This window comes from Leptopilina boulardi, unplaced genomic scaffold (assembly GCF_019393585.1).
Source record: "Leptopilina boulardi isolate dan_hultmark-lab unplaced genomic scaffold, ZJU_Lbou_2.1 LbouV2_302, whole genome shotgun sequence".
In the NCBI taxonomy this organism is placed as follows: Eukaryota; Metazoa; Arthropoda; class Insecta; order Hymenoptera; family Figitidae; genus Leptopilina; species Leptopilina boulardi.
In genome coordinates, this window is record NW_026137866.1 from 1,189,781 (window position 1) to 1,208,711 (window position 18,931).

At 26.1% G+C, this 18,931-nt stretch overlaps 4 protein-coding genes and 1 non-coding gene across 7 annotated transcripts; 1 reads left to right on the forward strand and 4 right to left on the reverse strand.

Annotated features, from left to right (window-relative positions):
• Positions 1-232: 232 nt before the first annotated feature.
• Positions 233-7,307, forward strand: LOC127282698 (centrosomal protein of 97 kDa). Of its 2 annotated transcripts, none has more exons than XM_051307125.1 (12): positions 233-326; positions 569-720; positions 1,125-1,283; positions 1,413-1,514; positions 1,591-1,787; positions 1,992-2,075; positions 2,154-2,449; positions 3,126-3,329; positions 3,405-4,034; positions 4,107-4,242; positions 4,318-4,549; positions 4,629-7,307. In XM_051307125.1, the coding sequence occupies exons 1-12, from the start codon at positions 314-316 to the stop codon at positions 5,244-5,246; spliced, it is 2,823 nt and encodes a 940-aa protein (XP_051163082.1). In that variant the 5' UTR covers positions 233-313; the 3' UTR covers positions 5,247-7,307. The 2 variants fall into 2 exon arrangements, with proteins under 2 accessions (XP_051163082.1, XP_051163083.1); XM_051307126.1 differs by having other exon boundaries at positions 299-326; positions 3,129-3,329.
• LOC127282699 (peptidyl-prolyl cis-trans isomerase D) lies at positions 6,139-9,497 on the reverse strand. 2 transcript variants are annotated; one of them, XM_051307128.1, is made up of 7 exons: positions 9,190-9,497; positions 8,653-8,790; positions 8,249-8,547; positions 8,062-8,175; positions 7,714-7,968; positions 7,478-7,639; positions 6,139-6,318 (listed from the first exon to the last, which is right to left on the reverse strand). In XM_051307128.1, exons 1-7 carry the CDS (start codon positions 9,278-9,280, stop codon positions 6,316-6,318), a joined length of 1,062 nt encoding a protein of 353 aa, XP_051163085.1. In that variant the 5' UTR covers positions 9,281-9,497; the 3' UTR covers positions 6,139-6,315. The 2 variants fall into 2 exon arrangements, with proteins under 2 accessions (XP_051163085.1, XP_051163084.1); XM_051307127.1 differs by having other exon boundaries at positions 6,139-7,639; positions 9,190-9,495.
• A 57-nt stretch (positions 9,498-9,554) lies between these two features.
• Positions 9,555-9,626, reverse strand: Trnaq-cug (transfer RNA glutamine (anticodon CUG)). Its single transcript has one exon. It is a non-coding gene; the product is annotated as a tRNA-Gln (tRNA).
• Positions 9,627-10,216: 590 nt separating this feature from the next.
• Positions 10,217-14,248, reverse strand: LOC127282702 (protein brambleberry-like). The gene is made up of 10 exons (XM_051307131.1): positions 14,118-14,248; positions 13,579-13,820; positions 12,855-13,249; positions 12,286-12,471; positions 11,982-12,171; positions 11,603-11,899; positions 11,273-11,485; positions 10,941-11,162; positions 10,637-10,865; positions 10,217-10,554 (listed from the first exon to the last, which is right to left on the reverse strand). The coding sequence occupies exons 3-10, from the start codon at positions 13,224-13,226 to the stop codon at positions 10,410-10,412; spliced, it is 1,854 nt and encodes a 617-aa protein (XP_051163088.1). The 5' UTR covers positions 13,227-13,249; positions 13,579-13,820; positions 14,118-14,248; the 3' UTR covers positions 10,217-10,409.
• On the reverse strand, positions 14,171-18,209 carry LOC127282701 (nonsense-mediated mRNA decay factor SMG8). Its single transcript, XM_051307130.1, has 15 exons — positions 18,081-18,209; positions 17,798-17,942; positions 17,426-17,700; positions 17,112-17,342; positions 16,851-17,044; positions 16,674-16,777; positions 16,424-16,617; positions 16,102-16,338; positions 15,816-16,019; positions 15,634-15,746; positions 15,402-15,557; positions 15,128-15,338; positions 14,745-15,056; positions 14,492-14,671; positions 14,171-14,383 (listed from the first exon to the last, which is right to left on the reverse strand). The coding sequence occupies exons 1-15, from the start codon at positions 18,119-18,121 to the stop codon at positions 14,263-14,265; spliced, it is 2,718 nt and encodes a 905-aa protein (XP_051163087.1). The 5' UTR covers positions 18,122-18,209; the 3' UTR covers positions 14,171-14,262.
• Positions 18,210-18,931: the final 722 nt, after the last annotated feature.

Consider the following 18,931-nt stretch of genomic DNA (forward strand, 5'->3'; position numbering starts at 1 on the left):
AATTTTCTTTGGATCTATTTTTCAATTATTATTATAGTTATAATTTTTGTTTTTTCAAAATTGTAACTAATATAATTTTCTTTTATTATAATATGCTTTTGTTAAATGAAATCTAATTATTATTTAAAATAATTAATATAATTTTTGAAGAGACATAAATTCAAATTTTTCGCGGGAAACTAAATTTAGCAACAAAAAAAGTTTCTTGCGCGGAAGTTCTATAAACATTTCTTAGTATATGGTTTAAGAATTGGCCTGATTTTATCATTTTTTATCGAAGCTACAAACAACAAGAACAAGTATTGTGTTCATCATGGCTTCAACTGGTAATTGTTTAAAAGTCATTTATTAAAGTTTATTTTCTTTTTGTAGCACAGTGTACATTGTTTAATTCAAACAATTTCAAATATATAGTTATAATTTCAATGCACAGTGAGAACGATTAATAACTTTTTATTGACAGCTAGTGTTAAAAAAGTCCATTTTTGCAAAATACATCAATACTCTTTATTGTAGTTTCGATTTTATAAAAATAACATGTGATAATTATGATTGCTTTTATTTTTAGAGTCATTGACAGGTGATACTCTAGATTTAAGTGGTCAGAGTTTAAAAAAACTTGCTCGATGTCCATCGGATGCTGATATACACATTTTAATCGTTGATGACAATGAGCTTCAACGTCTTGATAATCTCGATTCTTATCAAAGAATCACCAAGGTATTTTCTTAGTTTTAATCGAAACGTGTCTTTTTTTTAACAATCATTGATTGTCAAGTGATTTTTTAATTCTTGGCCACTTGTCAACAAACGTGTGTCTCATTCATTATTTATGTGAGAGAATTGTATACATATATACAAATATGTCAAAAAAAAGGATCAATTTTATTGTTTAGTTTTAATATTATAAACAATTATTTATAAGTGTATTTTTAAAATGCAGACAATAATAATTGTTATTAATATTGATTGCACCTATAGGCCCGTTGATTTTTTTTTTTTTTGCAAAAGAGAGGTTTTATAATTTAACTGTTTAGTTTTACTGAATAGTTAAGAAAAATTACAAAATTTTCTTTATTGCATTTTTCTATTTATATTTTGTAATTTTTTTTTTTAATTTTCAGCTCTCTATAGTAAGAAATCAATTACTTCGAATGTATGGAGTTTCAAAAGTACACAATTTAGTTACATTGAATCTCGCAAACAATGGAATATTACAAATCGAAGGTATCAAGGACCTGGTGAATTTACAAACACTTTGTCTTGCCGGTAACAATATCAAGGTGAATAAAAATTTCCATGTCCTTAATTATTAAGTAAATTTTATTTAAATAAATAATTAAAAATTAATTGTTTAGAAAAAACATACTTATCTTTTTTTTTTGTTTAATTTCTGATATATTTGTTTATAGTCCATTGAGCATTTACAAACAAACACAAAACTGGAGCATTTGGATTTGTCGGAAAACAGCATTAGTCACGTTTCGGATATATCGTTTCTAAAAAATTTAAAAGTAAGAAAAATTTACTTTAAATATTTTTTTGTTTTACTTAAATGTGTATTTTTTAAATAATTCACTATTATTTTAGGAGCTGTTTTTGCACAATAATCGTCTAATAACTTTGCGCCAATGCGAGAGATATTTGCCGTCTTCATTAGAAACTCTTACTTTAGCCAATAACAATATAACCGATTTAAATGAAATGTCACATTTAGTGAATCTTACTTATCTTGTTAATTTCTCAATTGCAAACAATCCATGTGTCAGCATGACAGGTAACGATATGTATCCTTTTTACATTTAAAATACAAATTTTAGTATAAATTAGTTTCATAAATTAAATTTTATTAATTAAAAAAAACTAATTAATGAAAAATTAGTCTTATTTTAGTTATTATAATCTCTCTATGTAGTAGAAATTTAATCCCTAATTCAGGGATATAGATATAGTTACTTCTCTTTTTTTTTTTCTTAACAAGTAGATTATAGTGGATTTGATTATCGTCCTTTTATAATCAACTGGTGTATGAATTTAAAATCGATCGATGGCTATGCAGTTGATCCAATCGAGAGGTGAGTGTTTAATTTGATTATTATTCCACTTTCTTTTACCTTTGCTTATGAAAAAAAAAAAAAAAAAATTGTACACAGTCTAAAAGCAGAGTGGCTCTATTCGCAAGGAAGAGGTCGACAATTTCGTATTGGAGAACATTCATTATTGGCGCAATATCTTGCGTCAGTTTGTCCATTATCGGGTGAGTCGCTCGAAAATGAAACTGATCGAAAGCTTAGGCTTATTTTGAGTAAAGCACAACATCATCAAATGCAATTGAGCCAACAGAGCGATTCAGGAAGTGTGCATAGTCTTAGCAGCGTTGGAATGAGTCCTTCACCAGCAACTAGGCGTAGACTTAGTAATAATCGAACCAACTCTCCCAGACGACCGAGTGAGTCTCCTTTCAAATTAGAATTTCCATTCTTCTTTTTTTTTTTTTTCATCAAAACAAAACAGAATTCAAATTTATTCCACATGAAATTGCAATTCACTTTTAAATTTTTTCAAAATATTGAAATTTGAATTAATTAAGAGAATTGTAATTTGGAATTGAAATGAAATTTTACACGACACGTTTCCTGTTAAAATTTGTTTTTCCCAGTCACGCCGACGTTAGAGTTCTATGAAGATAAAAATTATCAAACACGAAAATTATACAACGCAAGGTTCTTCCATTCACCTTGCAAAGGTACACGCTATCAAAATGCAGAGGCTTTTACCGTAGTTTTTTTTTTTTTCTCAAAAGCGACCGCCTCATATCGGCTTCTAGTGCAGTTCAATTTCTATGCTATATTATCAATTAAAATCTAGAAGCGAGCAATTAAAAGAAAATTACAAACAGTCGTTGCGACATGAGAACACATTTTGTAACACAAATTTTACATATTTTTTAAATAAAAGAGAAAAAAAAAAAAAATTTTGTAATAAAAAATGTATTCTCATATTAGTTGCACGCTTCAGCTAGTATATTTCTAGCGCAAATATTGTTTAAATGCACTTTATTATAATATGAAGAATTTAAGGAATTAAAAAAAATTACATTAGTGGTGAAATAGATTTTTTGAAAGTAGGCTCGTCACGCAGTTCAATGAGAATGCAATCACCGGAGCGCATGGTTACAAGTTGTCACACTGAAGCAATGGTTTCATCCTGTCACACTCTCTTAAGTAACGATCATCAAGATCAGTTAATGACGCAAAGTCTGGATCCAAATATGCTGTCGAATACTCTCAATAAATCATTAAATAGCGCACCTCTACAAGACGTTGAAGGTATTTTTCTAATTTTACATTTTTTTTACTATTTAGTAAAAAAAAAATTAATATTCTTATTTTTTCCCCTCTTAGAAAAATCGAGTCCCCTGCAGGCAGCAACAAAACTCGTACCAGTACCTGAATCTTTAATGAGCCCTGATTTTCGACCACCGTCAGGACTTTCACGAATTTTGCCAATAAAAACACCGCCTAGTAAATTAAGTTCACCAGTACAATTTCTAGGAACAACAACAACAACAGCGCAATCAACTAAAATAATACCTTCCGAGGTAACAGTGAAATCAATGCCAATTTTTAATACAGCTACACCGATAAAGACAAATATAAATAATACAGTGAAAACAACAACAACAGTTAAATGTAATTTATCAACGAATTGCAGTCCTGGTAAGGGAAATATTGCAAAACCTGTTGTTACAAGTACAAATGGAAAATATCATCCACAAAATGTTAAAATTAATAATTATGTGCAAAGTAAAACATTGCCAATGATGAAAAAAAATGTGAGAAATTCACCAAATTTAGGTAGAAGTAAAGATATGAAAAAAACAGATGGAATTAAACCAAGTCCATTAAAGAAATTTGGTAATGAAGATGCGACAAATGTAATTAGTAGCGATGAAGAGAGTGAAGTTTGTCAGGCAAAATTGAATAGTATTCGTCATAGAGCAGTTCAAAGGCAACATGAAGACACTAATAAAGGTATTAAATTAATTAATTGTAATTTCAAAAAACAATTTATTTAACAAATTTTTTAAATTGAAATTTACTTAGTTCAAAACGATCCAACTGAAAAGGCAGCGATTTGCATTCAAAGAATGTGGAGAGGCTATCACACGAGGAACGCTGACAAAAAAACCACTGATGTATTAAAAGCAATTGAAATGATGAGAACAAACAAATATATTCAGTAAGTTAAAATAATTTTCCATTTTTCTAAATTAAGAATGACTTTTAAAAAAAAAAATGTTTTTCATTCTAAAAGGAAATTGTCGTCTGATATGGAAGCAACGCGAAATGTTCTCGAGAATGAGCACAAGTTGCAATTGCTACAAATGCAGGCAATTAATGCCTTATGGAAAAAAGTTGTTGCACTTCAACCTGCAAATGGACGAGAAAGTGGAACTGCCACAACTACTAATGGAGAAGGAATTTCAAATCCAAACATGGATGTTGTAAATAACTTGGCACAAACTTGTCATATGTTACACAATCAGGTATTTTTTTTTTCTCAATTTTCATTAAACAAAATTTCTCAAGAATTTAATATTAAAAATTATTTTTTAAATTCCTCAGGTACAACAATTGCAGGATTCAGTAACGGAAATAAAACGTTGCATGTCAACAATACAATCAAAACCACAAATGGTTGACAATGGAGTTAGTACACAAACGGAAATATCCGCTGTTCATACACCGGCTGGTGAAGAAAATGTTTTTCCCTATCATCGACCACATCGACCTCAATCATTGGCGATTCATCAAACAATTCAAGAATGCAACGAAAATAAAAGTTTTGCTTCAAATTTAGTTGATAGTGTATTAAAGAAAGTATCACATTCCGCCGATATGACAGATGACGAAGTGAATACCGATATATTCAATTCAAATGACAATCCCGATGGTATGAATTCATTGGAAAATCCTGAAATGAGTTGCGATGAAATTTTAGAATCTCTACCGAAAAATGACGATGGATTGGGTGAAGAATTTAAAAATATTATTGAGAATACAAAAAATAGTGACGTTAATTTGACAAATGATTGTCAAGATATTAATGATACTGATATAGAGGATGTTATTTGTAAGGAATTATTGCAAAGTATGCGTGAAGTTGATATAGGGAAAAAATTTAATAATGAAAGAAAAAGAGTGGAAAATTTATCCGTGGAAGCAGAAAATTTAGAGAATTAAGTTAGAGGGTTAAAAAAAAACTAAGTAGCTAATTGTTACTCATGCCTTGTAATAGAATTTAAGATAAGACACGAGTTTCCTAATTATTAATATTTATAACGAAATTCGAGTCTTGAAATAGTCCAAAAAAATGTATCTTTCACTTTTTTTTCTAATATTTAATTTATTTATTCATTTTTCTATTATTTATTGATGACTAAAATTTCAATTTAAAAATTAGTTTATTTTTTCTCTGTAAAAGATTGAATTTTTTGGACTATTCAATATTTATAAAATCACAAAAAAAAAACCTCGCTGAAGAAAATGACAAAGATCACACCAAATTAATATATATTAAACCAAAAGCTCGCTGTAAATATAAAGAAAGAGCCGTTAAAGCTTTGTTGAAATTATCTTTAAAAAGATTTTTCATTTTTACAAAGAAAAATAAGAATTTCATTGAAAGCTATTTTAGGGCATACTTTAATATTGTTCCTCATTTTTTTTTATTAAAAAGCACCATTGTTAATTGGCACTTAATTAGTTTGATTAAATTAGATTCGCTCTAGGTTTTGAATTTAAGGGCACTTTCAATTATTTGTGAAACATTTAATTAATATTAGGCGAATTTTCGAAACTTTTTATTAACTCGACATGTAAGATTAATCATTCACGCTCTAGAAATTTGGTTCTTTAATGGTAGATTTAACTTCGCCTCTAGGATTATAAATTCTAGTCAATATTCGTAAATACTCAAAAAAAAAAAAAAAGAAAATACAAATTAATAGTCATTAGTATCTTTTGAAAAAAAGTTAAATCTACACTTAGGTGCATTAACTCAATGTTGCAATTAAGTTAAAACTTGAAAAGTTTCATAATTAAGTAATTTAATCATTTTCCATAATATGTGATATAATATAAATGATGTTATTTATTTGCAGAAGTACATTCCATATTCCATGTTGCACAAAAAAAAAGAATTTCTGCAGAATTTTTTCTTTTTTTTTTGTAATCATCGTAAACTAGCTTCTGCAGAATAATCTGTCATTGTGCTTCTCGCTTTATTATAATATGTCATTCTGTCAGAAAATTACTGAAAACAGTATTCTTTTTAAATATTAATTTCTTTATATTGAACACTTATTTATTTTCAAAACTTTTGTACTTTGGATTTTTTTTTCTCATTTAAAATATTTATTTTTATACTTTCTTTTCACCTACATGTAAGATACAATTTTTTTTTTTGGTTTTTTTGTAGAAATTAAAAATTGTTTAAAAAGAAAATCTTTTTGATAAGCTCAAGTTAATTGAAATATAATTTATTTCCTATATATAATAGTATAACGTATACATATATATATATAATAAAAAATAATCTTTTGTAACTTTAAAAGCGATATACATTATATTTTCAAGAAGAAAATATTTTAATGTGTATTACAATAATTATATTCGAATTTCACAATAATAGTGAATTATTCTAAAATCTAAATTTTATCAAATTAAGTTCACTTTTATTTTAGTTTTCTTTTCCTCCCTATTAAAATATAATAGGCCTTATATTATCTGTATTACTTTTTTTTTTAGAGAGATTTTTGTCTTCGATGTAAACGATTTACAAAAAAATATATATGTATATTTGCAAAAATCTAGATTACTTATATAGAACATCTCACAGAAGTGCTTATTTGCACACACATACAAAAAAACGGGTACATTATATAGTACTTGAGTTTTACATGCAGTGTAAAAAAAATTTCTTTTGCTTTCATCTGAAAACAATATCACAAAAGACATGGACATTTTTTTTACAATAAACATCAGCTTAATAATTTAAATCAATTTAAAATAGACAATTATTTAAGCTGACTTTTTGTCTCTTGAAATATAAAAATTTGTCTCTTAAATAAAAGAGAACGACTGAATAATAACAAAAATTCCTCTCCTCAAAAAATTGTTTACAATATCGAATATTTTTAGTTTCTAAAATGTAATATTACATTTTTCAAAAAAAAAAAAAACTCAAAGATTGTAGTTAATGTAGATTTTGACTACATTGTAAATAAATTGATTTCAACTTTATGAATATTTGTTTTTCTTTAATTTTCCTTATGAAATTTAAAGTTTTATTTTGATTTTAAATAATTGTTTCATTTTGTAATTAATATGTACAACAAAAAAAATATTGCCTCGTTTTATTTAAACATTTTTTTGAATGTTTCCTTTTCAAAAATTAAGTACGAATTCATTACCTGTTTGACTTTTTCAATTTCTTGTAAAATATTTTTATTATTGGGACATTCTTGATTTGCTTGTTTAAGATCCAAAAGACACATTTGATATTCATTTAAACCTAAATAAGCTTGACTTCTTCTGAACAATGCTTTACTATTTGTTTCATCTATTGCCAAAACCTAATTTAAAAGAAATTATATTAAATTTTTATTTTAAGTTCATTGTAATTAATTTTAAAATATAAATTTCTTGCCTTATTGCAGAGTAAAAGTGTTTCCTTGAATTTACGTTGTTTTAATTTGACAGCACAAAGATTTAATAGTAAAATAACTTTTTGATTTTTAAACGATTCATCCAATTCATCTGGTAAATCTTTAAAATTCATCATCCAATCATAATATCTCAATGCTTTTTTATATTTTACATTTGCCTCTAAATATTTTAAATTTGAGAAATAAAAATTTCCCGAATCTTTAATTTTAGTTATTACCTCCTGAAGATATTTGTACTGAAAATTTTATTTTTAATTCTAGACTTTCTGTTTTTTTTTTTAAAAAATTTGTTTTAGAATTTCATTTTATCAATAAAAAAATTAACTTACAGTCAATTTTTCTTCATAATCCCAATCATTGGGCCAAAGTGGAAAACCATCATTTTCCTCTAATCCCCAATTGTCACCTTTCTTTAATTCTCCACAATTAATGATAGATACTTTCTGAGAAAAAAAAATTGAAATTTAATTTTGGATTTTATAGATTTTTTATAAATTGGTGAAAATTGTCAATTACCTCTTCAGGTATTTGATTTTTTGTTGGTACATTATTTATTTCACTAACGGCACTCATGCCCTTTTTAACTTTACCAAAAACAACATTTGTATCATCCAAATGTCGACAAGACATTGCTGTAATGACAAATTGTGAACTATTTGTATGAGGTCGTCCTTCATTCACCATACTGACTAAACCAGCCTCTAAATGAGGTGTTTTTAAACTTTCATCCTCAAAATGAGGACCATATATACTCTCACCACCGGTGCCATCGAAATTTATAATATCTCCTCCTTGAATCATACAATGTGATACAACTGAAAAAAAAATTTAATTTAATTTCAAAAATAATTCAGTTAAAAAAGAATAAATTTTTTTTTAAAAGGAATTAATAATCCTTTTTTTAAAAAAAGAATATTTACCTTTATGAAAAATAGATCCTTTATAACAAAGTTTTTTTCCATTGACGCCAATTCCTTTTTCTCCAGTACATAAAGATCGAAAATTTTCCACTGTACGTGGCGCTAAATCTTTAAAAAGTTCGATAACAATACGTCCAACTGTAATGTAAAATAGTTATATTTCTTTCTCATTGAAATTATTCCATAAATACATAAAAAATACGTATAAATTACGTTTGAATATATTTTTATAACTTTTATAAATAATAACTAATTTCTTTAAATTTATCAACTAATATACAAAAATATATTTAATAAAATTATTTTTTCTTAATTAATTTACTTTCTTAACATTATAAACAAAAACAGTATGTATATATAAAATTTCGGAGCAAGTACTTATTTTCACTTTAAATAAAGCAATAATAATTAAAATTTTCTATTAAACATTATAATAACTATTTTCTAAATTAAATTTAAGTTATATTTTTCTAATTTCAACAATACTTGCAATAAAAATATAATTTAAAAAAAAAAAGTAAACATAACCTCACTTACCGTACTCATCACCGATAGCAATATCTAAAAATACAATTGGATTCTTCTCCGAATGATAATTATCAATATCAACCTCAAGTGCACGTTTCATCTTTTATTACTTCAAAGAAATTTTCACACACACACTTAATTTTATCAGAGATAATCATTCATTATAAACGATAATATAAAATCAGCAACAATGCATGGCAATGACTTATTGCATACTGACACTTTGAACCATATTGATTATCAATAATAAATAATATTAAATTTCAAATACATTCTAAGAGTATTCAAAATGTAAACATGACACGTAATTTGTTTACAATAATTATTTGGAAAAAAAATAATAATAATAATTAAACTGTGCAAAAAAAAAACATAGGCTCCACCGAGATTTGAACTCGGATCGCTGGATTCAGAGTCCAGAGTGCTAACCATTACACCATGGGGCCTCGCTGAAAATACTTACGATCATTTTATTCAAATAGGAAATTAAAATTTTTACAAAATATTATTAAATCTATTTATAAAATATGTATTTTTTAAAATACTATTGAAAAAATTAGAGAAAATTGAGACAAAATTAAAGATGATTATTTAATATTATTTGAGTAATTAATATTTCAAGAAAATGTCTTAAAAGAAAGTACCAATTTTCTTACGGCCCTGCAAACTCAATGCCGTAGAAAATATGGTATTAAAACAATTTTTTATTTATTTAAAAAATTATTTTCTATGTTAATTAAAAAAAAAAAACATATTTAATAAGTATTCACTGTAAATATAGTAAATATTTTACTGAGAATTTTTAAATACTTTTCAACTGTATTTTAATTTTAATAATTAAATTTTTTTTTAATTAATAACTTATTTAAATTATTTTTAATTCATATTATACCTAAAAATTGTATATATTTAAATAAAAATCTGCAATTAGAAATTTACAGATATAATTTATTAGAAAAATTTAATTCTATTATAATATATATACATGAATTAGTTTGAAATTAAGAATAATGGAATTAATTAATAAAAATGATAATAAATTTAAAGTAAATATATATATATATGTATATACAATTTAGCGGTAGCACAAAATTGAAATATTGTGCTTGTCATTTAAAAATAAATATTATATAATTGTACAAAACTCACTTGAATAATAATCAAAATGATAATTATTGAAAATTCCATTTTCAATTTTTGGCGTAAAAAAAATATTATCCAAATAAAAATTAAATCTTGACTGGAGGTGAAGCAGATAATAAATGAATTCGACAATAATTGAGATTCTTCATTGCTTTTCCTCGACATGGTTTGCCACTTCGAGTTAATTCACAGCATCTGTTGCCATAACCGCTACTATCCATGGGAGTTTTACTGCAAAATAATAATTTAATTCTAAAATAGTTTTTAGTTCAATAAAAATTAATATTTTTTTAATATTCTAATTTAATTTTACCTTCGGGAAATATTGTGTCGTTGTCGCATAGTCCATAAATTATCTTCTTTTATCGAATTTTTGGGCGTAAAATCAGATTCCGAAAGATCATCAGAAATATTAGTTGGTGAATCAAAAGTCACGAAACTATCGTATTTCTTTGACATATAAGAGCAAGAAAGTTCTTCTTGTTGTAATATCGACTGTTTGGTATGGTCACTCAATGATTGAAAGATATTTAAAATTTTCCCTATAGAAAAAAAATTTTTAATTAAATTAAAATAAAAAATTTTTAACATCTGCTAATAATAATATTTTTTTTTACTTGTAGCCGTGTTGAAAGTGTAGTGTATTCTGTTGTAAAATGAATACCAAGCTGAAGAAATTGCACTGAGAAATGGTCGTTTCGTAAAATTAGCCATATCGTTTGAGCTATTGTGACAAACGCCATTCTCTTTATTTTCATTATCCATCCCACGCTGAAAATTTTTTGATTCAGTCTTCTTTGGTCCAAAAATGTACTGAACAATAATCATTACATAATGCACTGCAAATAATAATAATAATAATTATTAATGCACTTATTAATTATCTATATAATAATCATTTTTCCATTAATACATAAATGGAGAAAATAATAGAAAATATTTATCTTACTCATTGTAATTAGAATAATGAGAGCAGTAATTGAAAAGAAATCTAGAGACGCTTCCATTCCATGTTTCAAATAAGCGGTCAAATTTAAGGGAATTATTCCCATTATCGTCACTCTCATTAAAAATGGTGCTTGTAAAAATCCGGCAACAATCATGGCAGTCAATATGTAAATTATATGCAAAAATGTACGGTAAACTTTTTGCATTTGTAAACCTTGAAAGAAATTAATTTATAATAAATTAGAAGATAATTTAATTTTTTAAAAAAGATAAAAAATTTTACCTACAAAGATTATTAGCAATAAAATACAAAATTTTGTAATATATTTACCTGTACTACTAATATAATCAGTAATCCAGCCTAATTTCTCATCCACTTGCGTATGCATCATATTAGTTAGATTCCAAACAAAATTAACTGTTTTATTAATCTGCTCGAGTTGTTCTAATGTTCGTATATATTGATTCGCGGCTTCTTGATTTTGTTGTAAAATATTATTTGTACTACTCTCCAATCTTTCCCAAAGTTTTTGAGCACGATCTTGTATAGCCAATAAATCATCCATCACTTCTTGATGATTAATTTTACGATCAGATTCTTGTTTTAATATATCGTCATTTGCTTTCACTGAAAATTAATAAACTATTATCAACAATAATCTTTCTCATGAAGTCAAACAATTTAAATTAAGAAAATTATTTTTAAAAACCTAATTTATCTTTAATATCTTCAGTCATTGTAACGAGTTTCGCATGTCCCAAACGAATTAAAGCCTTTTCCATTGTCAATTCACGAAGATTAGACGCCACAAGATTATGTTGATCGAGTAATTTTTTATTTCCACTTTCAATTAATGATAATGCGTCCATTGTTTCTTTTTCCAATTTTTCTTGATTTTCCTATTACAGAAAATTTCTTTCAAATTATTAATAAAAATATAATACAGTTAAATTTATTAAAAAATTATAACTATAGAAATAAAAATGTAATCTTATAATTATAAAATAAAATACCTGTAAATTTTCCAGAGCTTTGATTTGCGAATGAGTTGTTTGCACTAATTTATTAACAGTTAATTCAGTTAATGCACGAAATTGTAAGTTCCTTGCGGAATAACAAACTGCTCTTGCTCGATTACTCATTAAATGGTAAGCGTTCCACATATCGGCGTCCATCTCCGTAGTACATTGTTTCAAAGACTAAAAAAAAAATTCAAAATAATATTAATCACTTTTTTTTAAAAATAAATTATTGTTCTTTTAATAATATTTGAATTTAATTTTTGTATTTGATGGAAATAAATTAATATTACAATATGTTACAAGACTGACTGTATTCGGAAAGGGATAAAAAAAGGGAATAAAGGTAAAAAAAGAGGGGGGAAGTTTGCAAGTCTAAACTTGCTACGAAATTTTTATAGTAGTAGTAGTGGAAGTATATGTGTATATAAATCTATAATAGAGTAAACGGTATACAGTGACACAAAATTGTTAATTTCTAACTTATAATTCATATAAATAAGATTTTAATTTAATTATATAAAATTAAAAATTTTTAAATAAATTATTTCTTTTAATCTCACCATGTCTTGAGTACAAGGATAAATTTTTCTCCCTTCAACTAATGATTGACAATTAAGCAAATTAACACTTAATTTGGCCAAATCTTCTTCAGACATTTCATTGCAAGATGATCTTATTTTCATGACTACTTTATGATAACATGTTTCGAGTGGTGAAGAAACTTGCATTTCTGTAAATTTAGCGGCTTCCTGGAGAAATTTTTCATCATCTGTCAATGATTCATAAGGAATTGAAATTAAAGGTACACCATCTGAAACTAAAGTTGTTGATTCCTTTTGTCCTCTGTCCCATATCCAACTAAGAATCGCTGATTCCACATGACATGTTGAAAATGTTAAAAATATTAAAAGTAATGAATAATACATTTTCATTACATATATTTTCTTCTAAAATTCTGAAAAAAAATTGAATTATATAATTATTTGTAATATTGAAAAACAGTTGTTTACATATACTCCGAAATGAAAGAGAGGTTATAAATGTTTCTTTTTCTATAAATAAATATAACGAATATAATTTACTAAAAACATTTTTAAGAGGAAAATTGAATTATAACTATTCTCTGCACTTTGAAATAGCGTTGTTATGTCAGAAAAACGAGTAAAAAAAATTATTTAAATCAGATTCAATCGATTCCATGTCAATAAGACACAAGGTCAAGATATTATAACTTTATAATAAAATAATATAATAATAATAATAGAATATTATGAATAAACTTACCAGAACTTTATAGAATTAGTCAAATTCCTTTAAAATTTCAGATAATTAATGAATTTGTTGAAAAAAAACTACGAGAATGACAAATGTGTTTATGTTTTGTTCAACCGTCATTCAATACATGTGTACCAACACCTGTAAAATTCAGAGCAACCAATGGATGAATACAGATTCAAAATAACCGTCTCTTATTGGTCCAGTACTGGTCACGTGATGAAATCTAACCTCGAAATAAATTTGAATCTCTGAAAAGACAAATTTGTTTTATTAAAAAAATAAAGTTAAATAAAATATAAATAAATAATAAATATTTATCAAATAAATATATTATACTATAAAATAATTAATACTAATTACTAAATACTTGTTTTATCTGAATTGTTTATGAAAAAATATAACAAATTTTTAATTTTGTTTATCAAATATAATAATTAATTTAAAAACATTAAATTATAAAATTTTGAATTTAAGAAAATAAAAAATCACTTTTATTAATTAAAAGTGAATTAAATTTAATGAAAAAATAAAAAATATATATTCACTTTCTTTTAGAAGAACCAATACGTTGAGGCAAGAAATTTTTTCTCGAAAAATATTTGTTTTCTGTTATATAATTAATTTGTATTTACAAAATTAAATACATTCTTCTCCAGGTAGATTATATAATAACTTTTTAGAAAAAAAAAGTTATTTTTTTTCTACAACAACCTCGCTGATTCCATACATTCCGGCTAATAATCGCCCATGACTTATTGGTACAGGTTCTTTTGGTGCTAAATAAGGTCCATTTTCTCCCATATAAACGTAACTATTTTTAAAAAAAATTAAGAAATAATATTTTTTTCAAATCCGTAAATTATTATTAATTAATTTATATTTTTTGAAAATGGTATTTAAAATTTTGCAAAAAGGATACGGCAGTCTCAAAACCCAGTAAGCACTTTGTGAAAGTTTTATTGGTTCCTCGCATCCTGTGACAAAAATAGGACACGGCGAAGGACCTGGTTGAACTCTTGGATTTAGAGTAACGTGCACTGGTGCCTTTGGTGTCACAACATGTATTCTCATAAGTTGTGCAATTAATGGTTTTACTAGTCTAAAAATTTCAATGAATTAATATATTTCATTTCATTCCATAAATTTTTGTAATTAATTTTTGCACAATATACCTGCATGGACATGGAAAATAAAGTGGCATATCCGCTGTACTCGATGTTACTTTATTTCCACTGTCTTTGACAATTCCATTTCCAGTTGCTTTTAAAACTTTATCAGGCGCTGAAGCCATAAATCTATGTCCACGTGGACATTCATATTCAACGCCAACAAAAATTTTCACCACAAACTCCTTTCCTCCTTTTGATTTTCGTCCTCGTATTGTATTTAAATTTTGAAAATTTTTTCCCCTTGGACAATATCCATGTTGTCCATGATCATTCACCATTGGCCAGAGTGATCCTTTATCCTTTTGATGTTCTAGTCTTTAAATTCAAAATTTTTTTCAATTAATATTGAAATAAATTTTATTTTTCTATTTACTATATTTTCTTACCTAACAGTCACATCCCAGGGCAAGAGAAAAGCTGAATTTGACAAAATTCCTGCCTGATGTTGCAAGCCCAAATTATGAGAATAAAGACTACTGGGACCAAGACATACGAGTGACCAACTGGAAAATTGAGGCAAAAGTCCTGCTGGTGATTCAGCGTGTAACATTCCAGGTAAATATTCCGTTGTAGATGGTTGTCTGACCAGCGATTTTTCTGCAAAATTTTTAATAAATTTTAAATAAATTTACAAATTATCTGTAACATTTAAATATTTACCTTTTGCACTTTCAGAATCTTCAGACACTTCAATAACGACTTTGTGACTTTCGTTTGGAGTCAAACTTGTTTTATTACTGAGTCTTTGTGTTTCATCAGCAATTTGATCACTTGTCGGTGGTGATTGACCTCCACTTCCATAGGCAGTTATATTATCTATTTTAATTATAATTTTAAAATTGAAAAAATTCTTAAACGATAATTCAACAAATTTTTTATTGTTATAAATTACCATTCATTGTCTCTACTCCAAGACTGCAAACTTGAGTGTGACCTTGAGGTGTTGATAATTCGACACGTGATATAGAATCTTTTCTATTTGTAGCTGAAAATAGTTGTGCCGCTCTAGCAAAACAAAAAAAAAAATATTTTCAAAAATTTTAATTACAACAAAATTGAAATATTAATTATTACCTGAAGTTATGTGTACTTGGTTGAAAAACGGGAAATTGGATGCTTTCGAGTTGCGAGCATCCACATTGTTTTGTCAACATTTGAAAAAAATCGTAATTTGCTTGTCGCAAATTAAAAGGATCTTCTCTCGAACCCTGACAACGGCCACAATTACAAGCGCAAACATAACGAACACCAGTGCAGTGCTCCATTATCGGCAATTCACTATATCATTATGATAATTATGAAAATTAATTAAATTATAATTATAAAAAATATAATAAATTAATTTTATTTTTATTTTTACCTATCATCTCGAGATTCAGATAATTCACCACCACCGGCGCCTTCACTTCCACCTTTATGAATTGGATTTGTACAAGGATTGCCCGTTAACGATAGAACTTCGCACATTTGTCGACCAGCTTTCCAATATTTTTCACATTCTTCCTGCAATTTTTCACTAAATTCCTCGAATAAAGGACCACGTGCGTGCATTTCAAAAACAGCAATTGCATGAGCCAATTTCGTTTCGTGATAAGTTCTATTAAAAATTTATATTTTTAATTTCAAATAAAAATAGAAATAAATATTTAATTTTACATTTTATTAATTATTAAGTTTATTACCTGGTGTAATGTTGGGGAAGATTTTCCTGATATGTTTGTAAAGCTCTGGGTAAAACTTTGTTACATCTACTTTTACTGAATTTCACATCAGTATCTAATAAATTATACAAAAGTGTCAATTCCTTGCTTGTCCCTCGTATAAAAAAATTATAAACTTTATTCGCTATTTCAAAAAATGTGCGAATACTCGGAATCTGTAATAAAAATTTTTTTAAAAATATTTTTTTTAGAAATTATTTTAAATATGTACCTCAAAATGTGCAGGAGTCGAATGTCGTCCAACATTATCGTCAAAACCTTTGGCAAATGCGAGGCTAATGTGTTGCTTCAAAAATTGGTTAAATGTGTGAGATTCTAGAAAAATTTATAAAAATCAATAAAAAAAATTAACAAAAATTAAATTCCTGTAACAATAACAATAATTTACCAGATTCTGACTCAGTGGTAATCAAATTTGAATCAAGACTAGCAAGACTTCTCGAAGTGGTGCCACCTGAACTTATTTTACAACTTTGAATAAGTTTTTTAGCCATATAACCCAAAATATCACGAGATTCAGTGGGACCCGTGTGAATAAATACAAATTCCTGATTTGCCGGAATTGCAAACAATGAATTTGAACTGAAAAAGAAAAATTACTAATTTTTAAATCCATAAACAAAAATTCTATTTTTCTACTTTTAATTACCTGATATTTGTGACAATGCGATTTTTTCTCAAAATTAAATAAATTTGATCCTCCAATGCATGCTCCATTTCTTTAATATTCGCTCCACTATCAGGTTCGCGAAAAACACTTGGACATGTCTCAAAATAAAATAAAACACGTGGTGAGCAAGGCCTCACATTGGCAATCCAATCTTTCGATAAACCAGGAATGGTATTTAAAATATCCGACAGTGGTATTGATATTTTTTGTCTATCAAATAATTTAACAAAATTTTTAATTTAATGATTTAGAAATGCAATTAATTATAAAAAAAAGTGCTTGTACAATCTTACCTGATTATATCTAGTGCTCTAAATAAATGAATGTAACTAGTGTCAAAAATAGGTGTCGGATGACTTAGAACCAAAACATGAGATAAATGAAAGAGTACCAGTAAACCTCTTGCATATTTATCTCTCATATGTGCCCAAGCACTGAGGAAATCTTTACGTTCCTGTGTCTCAATAAATTTATCAAACTCGTGAATTAATGTTGACGTATCTAATAATCCTCTAAGATGTAAATAAATAGTTTTTTCCTTCTCATCATGATAACCTTCTATTTGACACTAAAAATTATATTGTTTTTTAATAATATTATACATTTTATTTTTTTAATATCAAGAAAATAGATATAAAAATAGTGTTAAAATAAAAACAATTTACCAATGAAGATTCATCAACAGTTGGTTCATCCAAAAGATCCATCTGGAGAACGGAACTTAACATTCCTGTTTTGCATCCTTTTGCTCGATATTGAGATTTTCCAAAGACAGCAACAATCATTACTTTTTTGTCTGGATTTACAAAACTAAAATAAAAATTACATTATGCAAAAATGGAAAAATTTGTCAATCTTTTCTCTGATGGAATTTTATACTTGAAAAATACAAAACTTAAATTCTATAATTTATAAACAATATATTTTTATTATTAAATAAATAAATACCTCTCCACACCGCATGGTAATATAAATTTTTGTGGCCGCATGACACATTATTTATTTGCAAACAATTTTTAAAGGGACATTTTGAGGTTATGTTTATTAAACAAACGTCATCTTGAAGTCCTTTCACAATATACCGCTAGAGGTCTCACTAAAAACAAAAAAAAAAAGCGGGAAGTTTTTAAAAAAATTATTTTTTTAAAATAAAACAAATTTTTGTAATTAAATTATTTATTATCACAAACTATTAATTAAATCGTACACAATTAAATGAAAACTTATCAATAATTGTTTGACAAAGAAAATTTTTAAATATTATGCAAGAATTCAAATACATTCTTACATAAAATTATTTTTTTAAATTCTTTACGTTTACAATAAAATTGTTAAACTAAAATTCATCACGATAATTGATATAATAAAAAAAAAAGTATTCAAGAGAATTCAATTAAAGAAATTATATAAAATTATAGTCACTCTTTTAATTGTTTTTATGCAAAATAAAAATTGAGTAGTATTACGCAGTAAAACGCTTAAAAAGGCACCTCTCAAAGTCTTAAAAATAGGTAAAAATTACATTATTATAAAATAGTACTAGATATTTATATATACAATTAAAATATAATATTAATTGACAGATACATGATTTTTTTTTTTTCAATTCTCGATATAACGAGAAAGAATCTTTCTAAAAACGTTGTGTAAAATATATATCTATATATATATAATTATTATGTATTTATTACGTATTTGTTTATAAAATAATTTTCTCTTTCAATTAACGAAACTATGGTTTCTTGTGTATATTTTCTAGTTATATACAAGTCATAACACTATTTACAAATTGAAAGTGT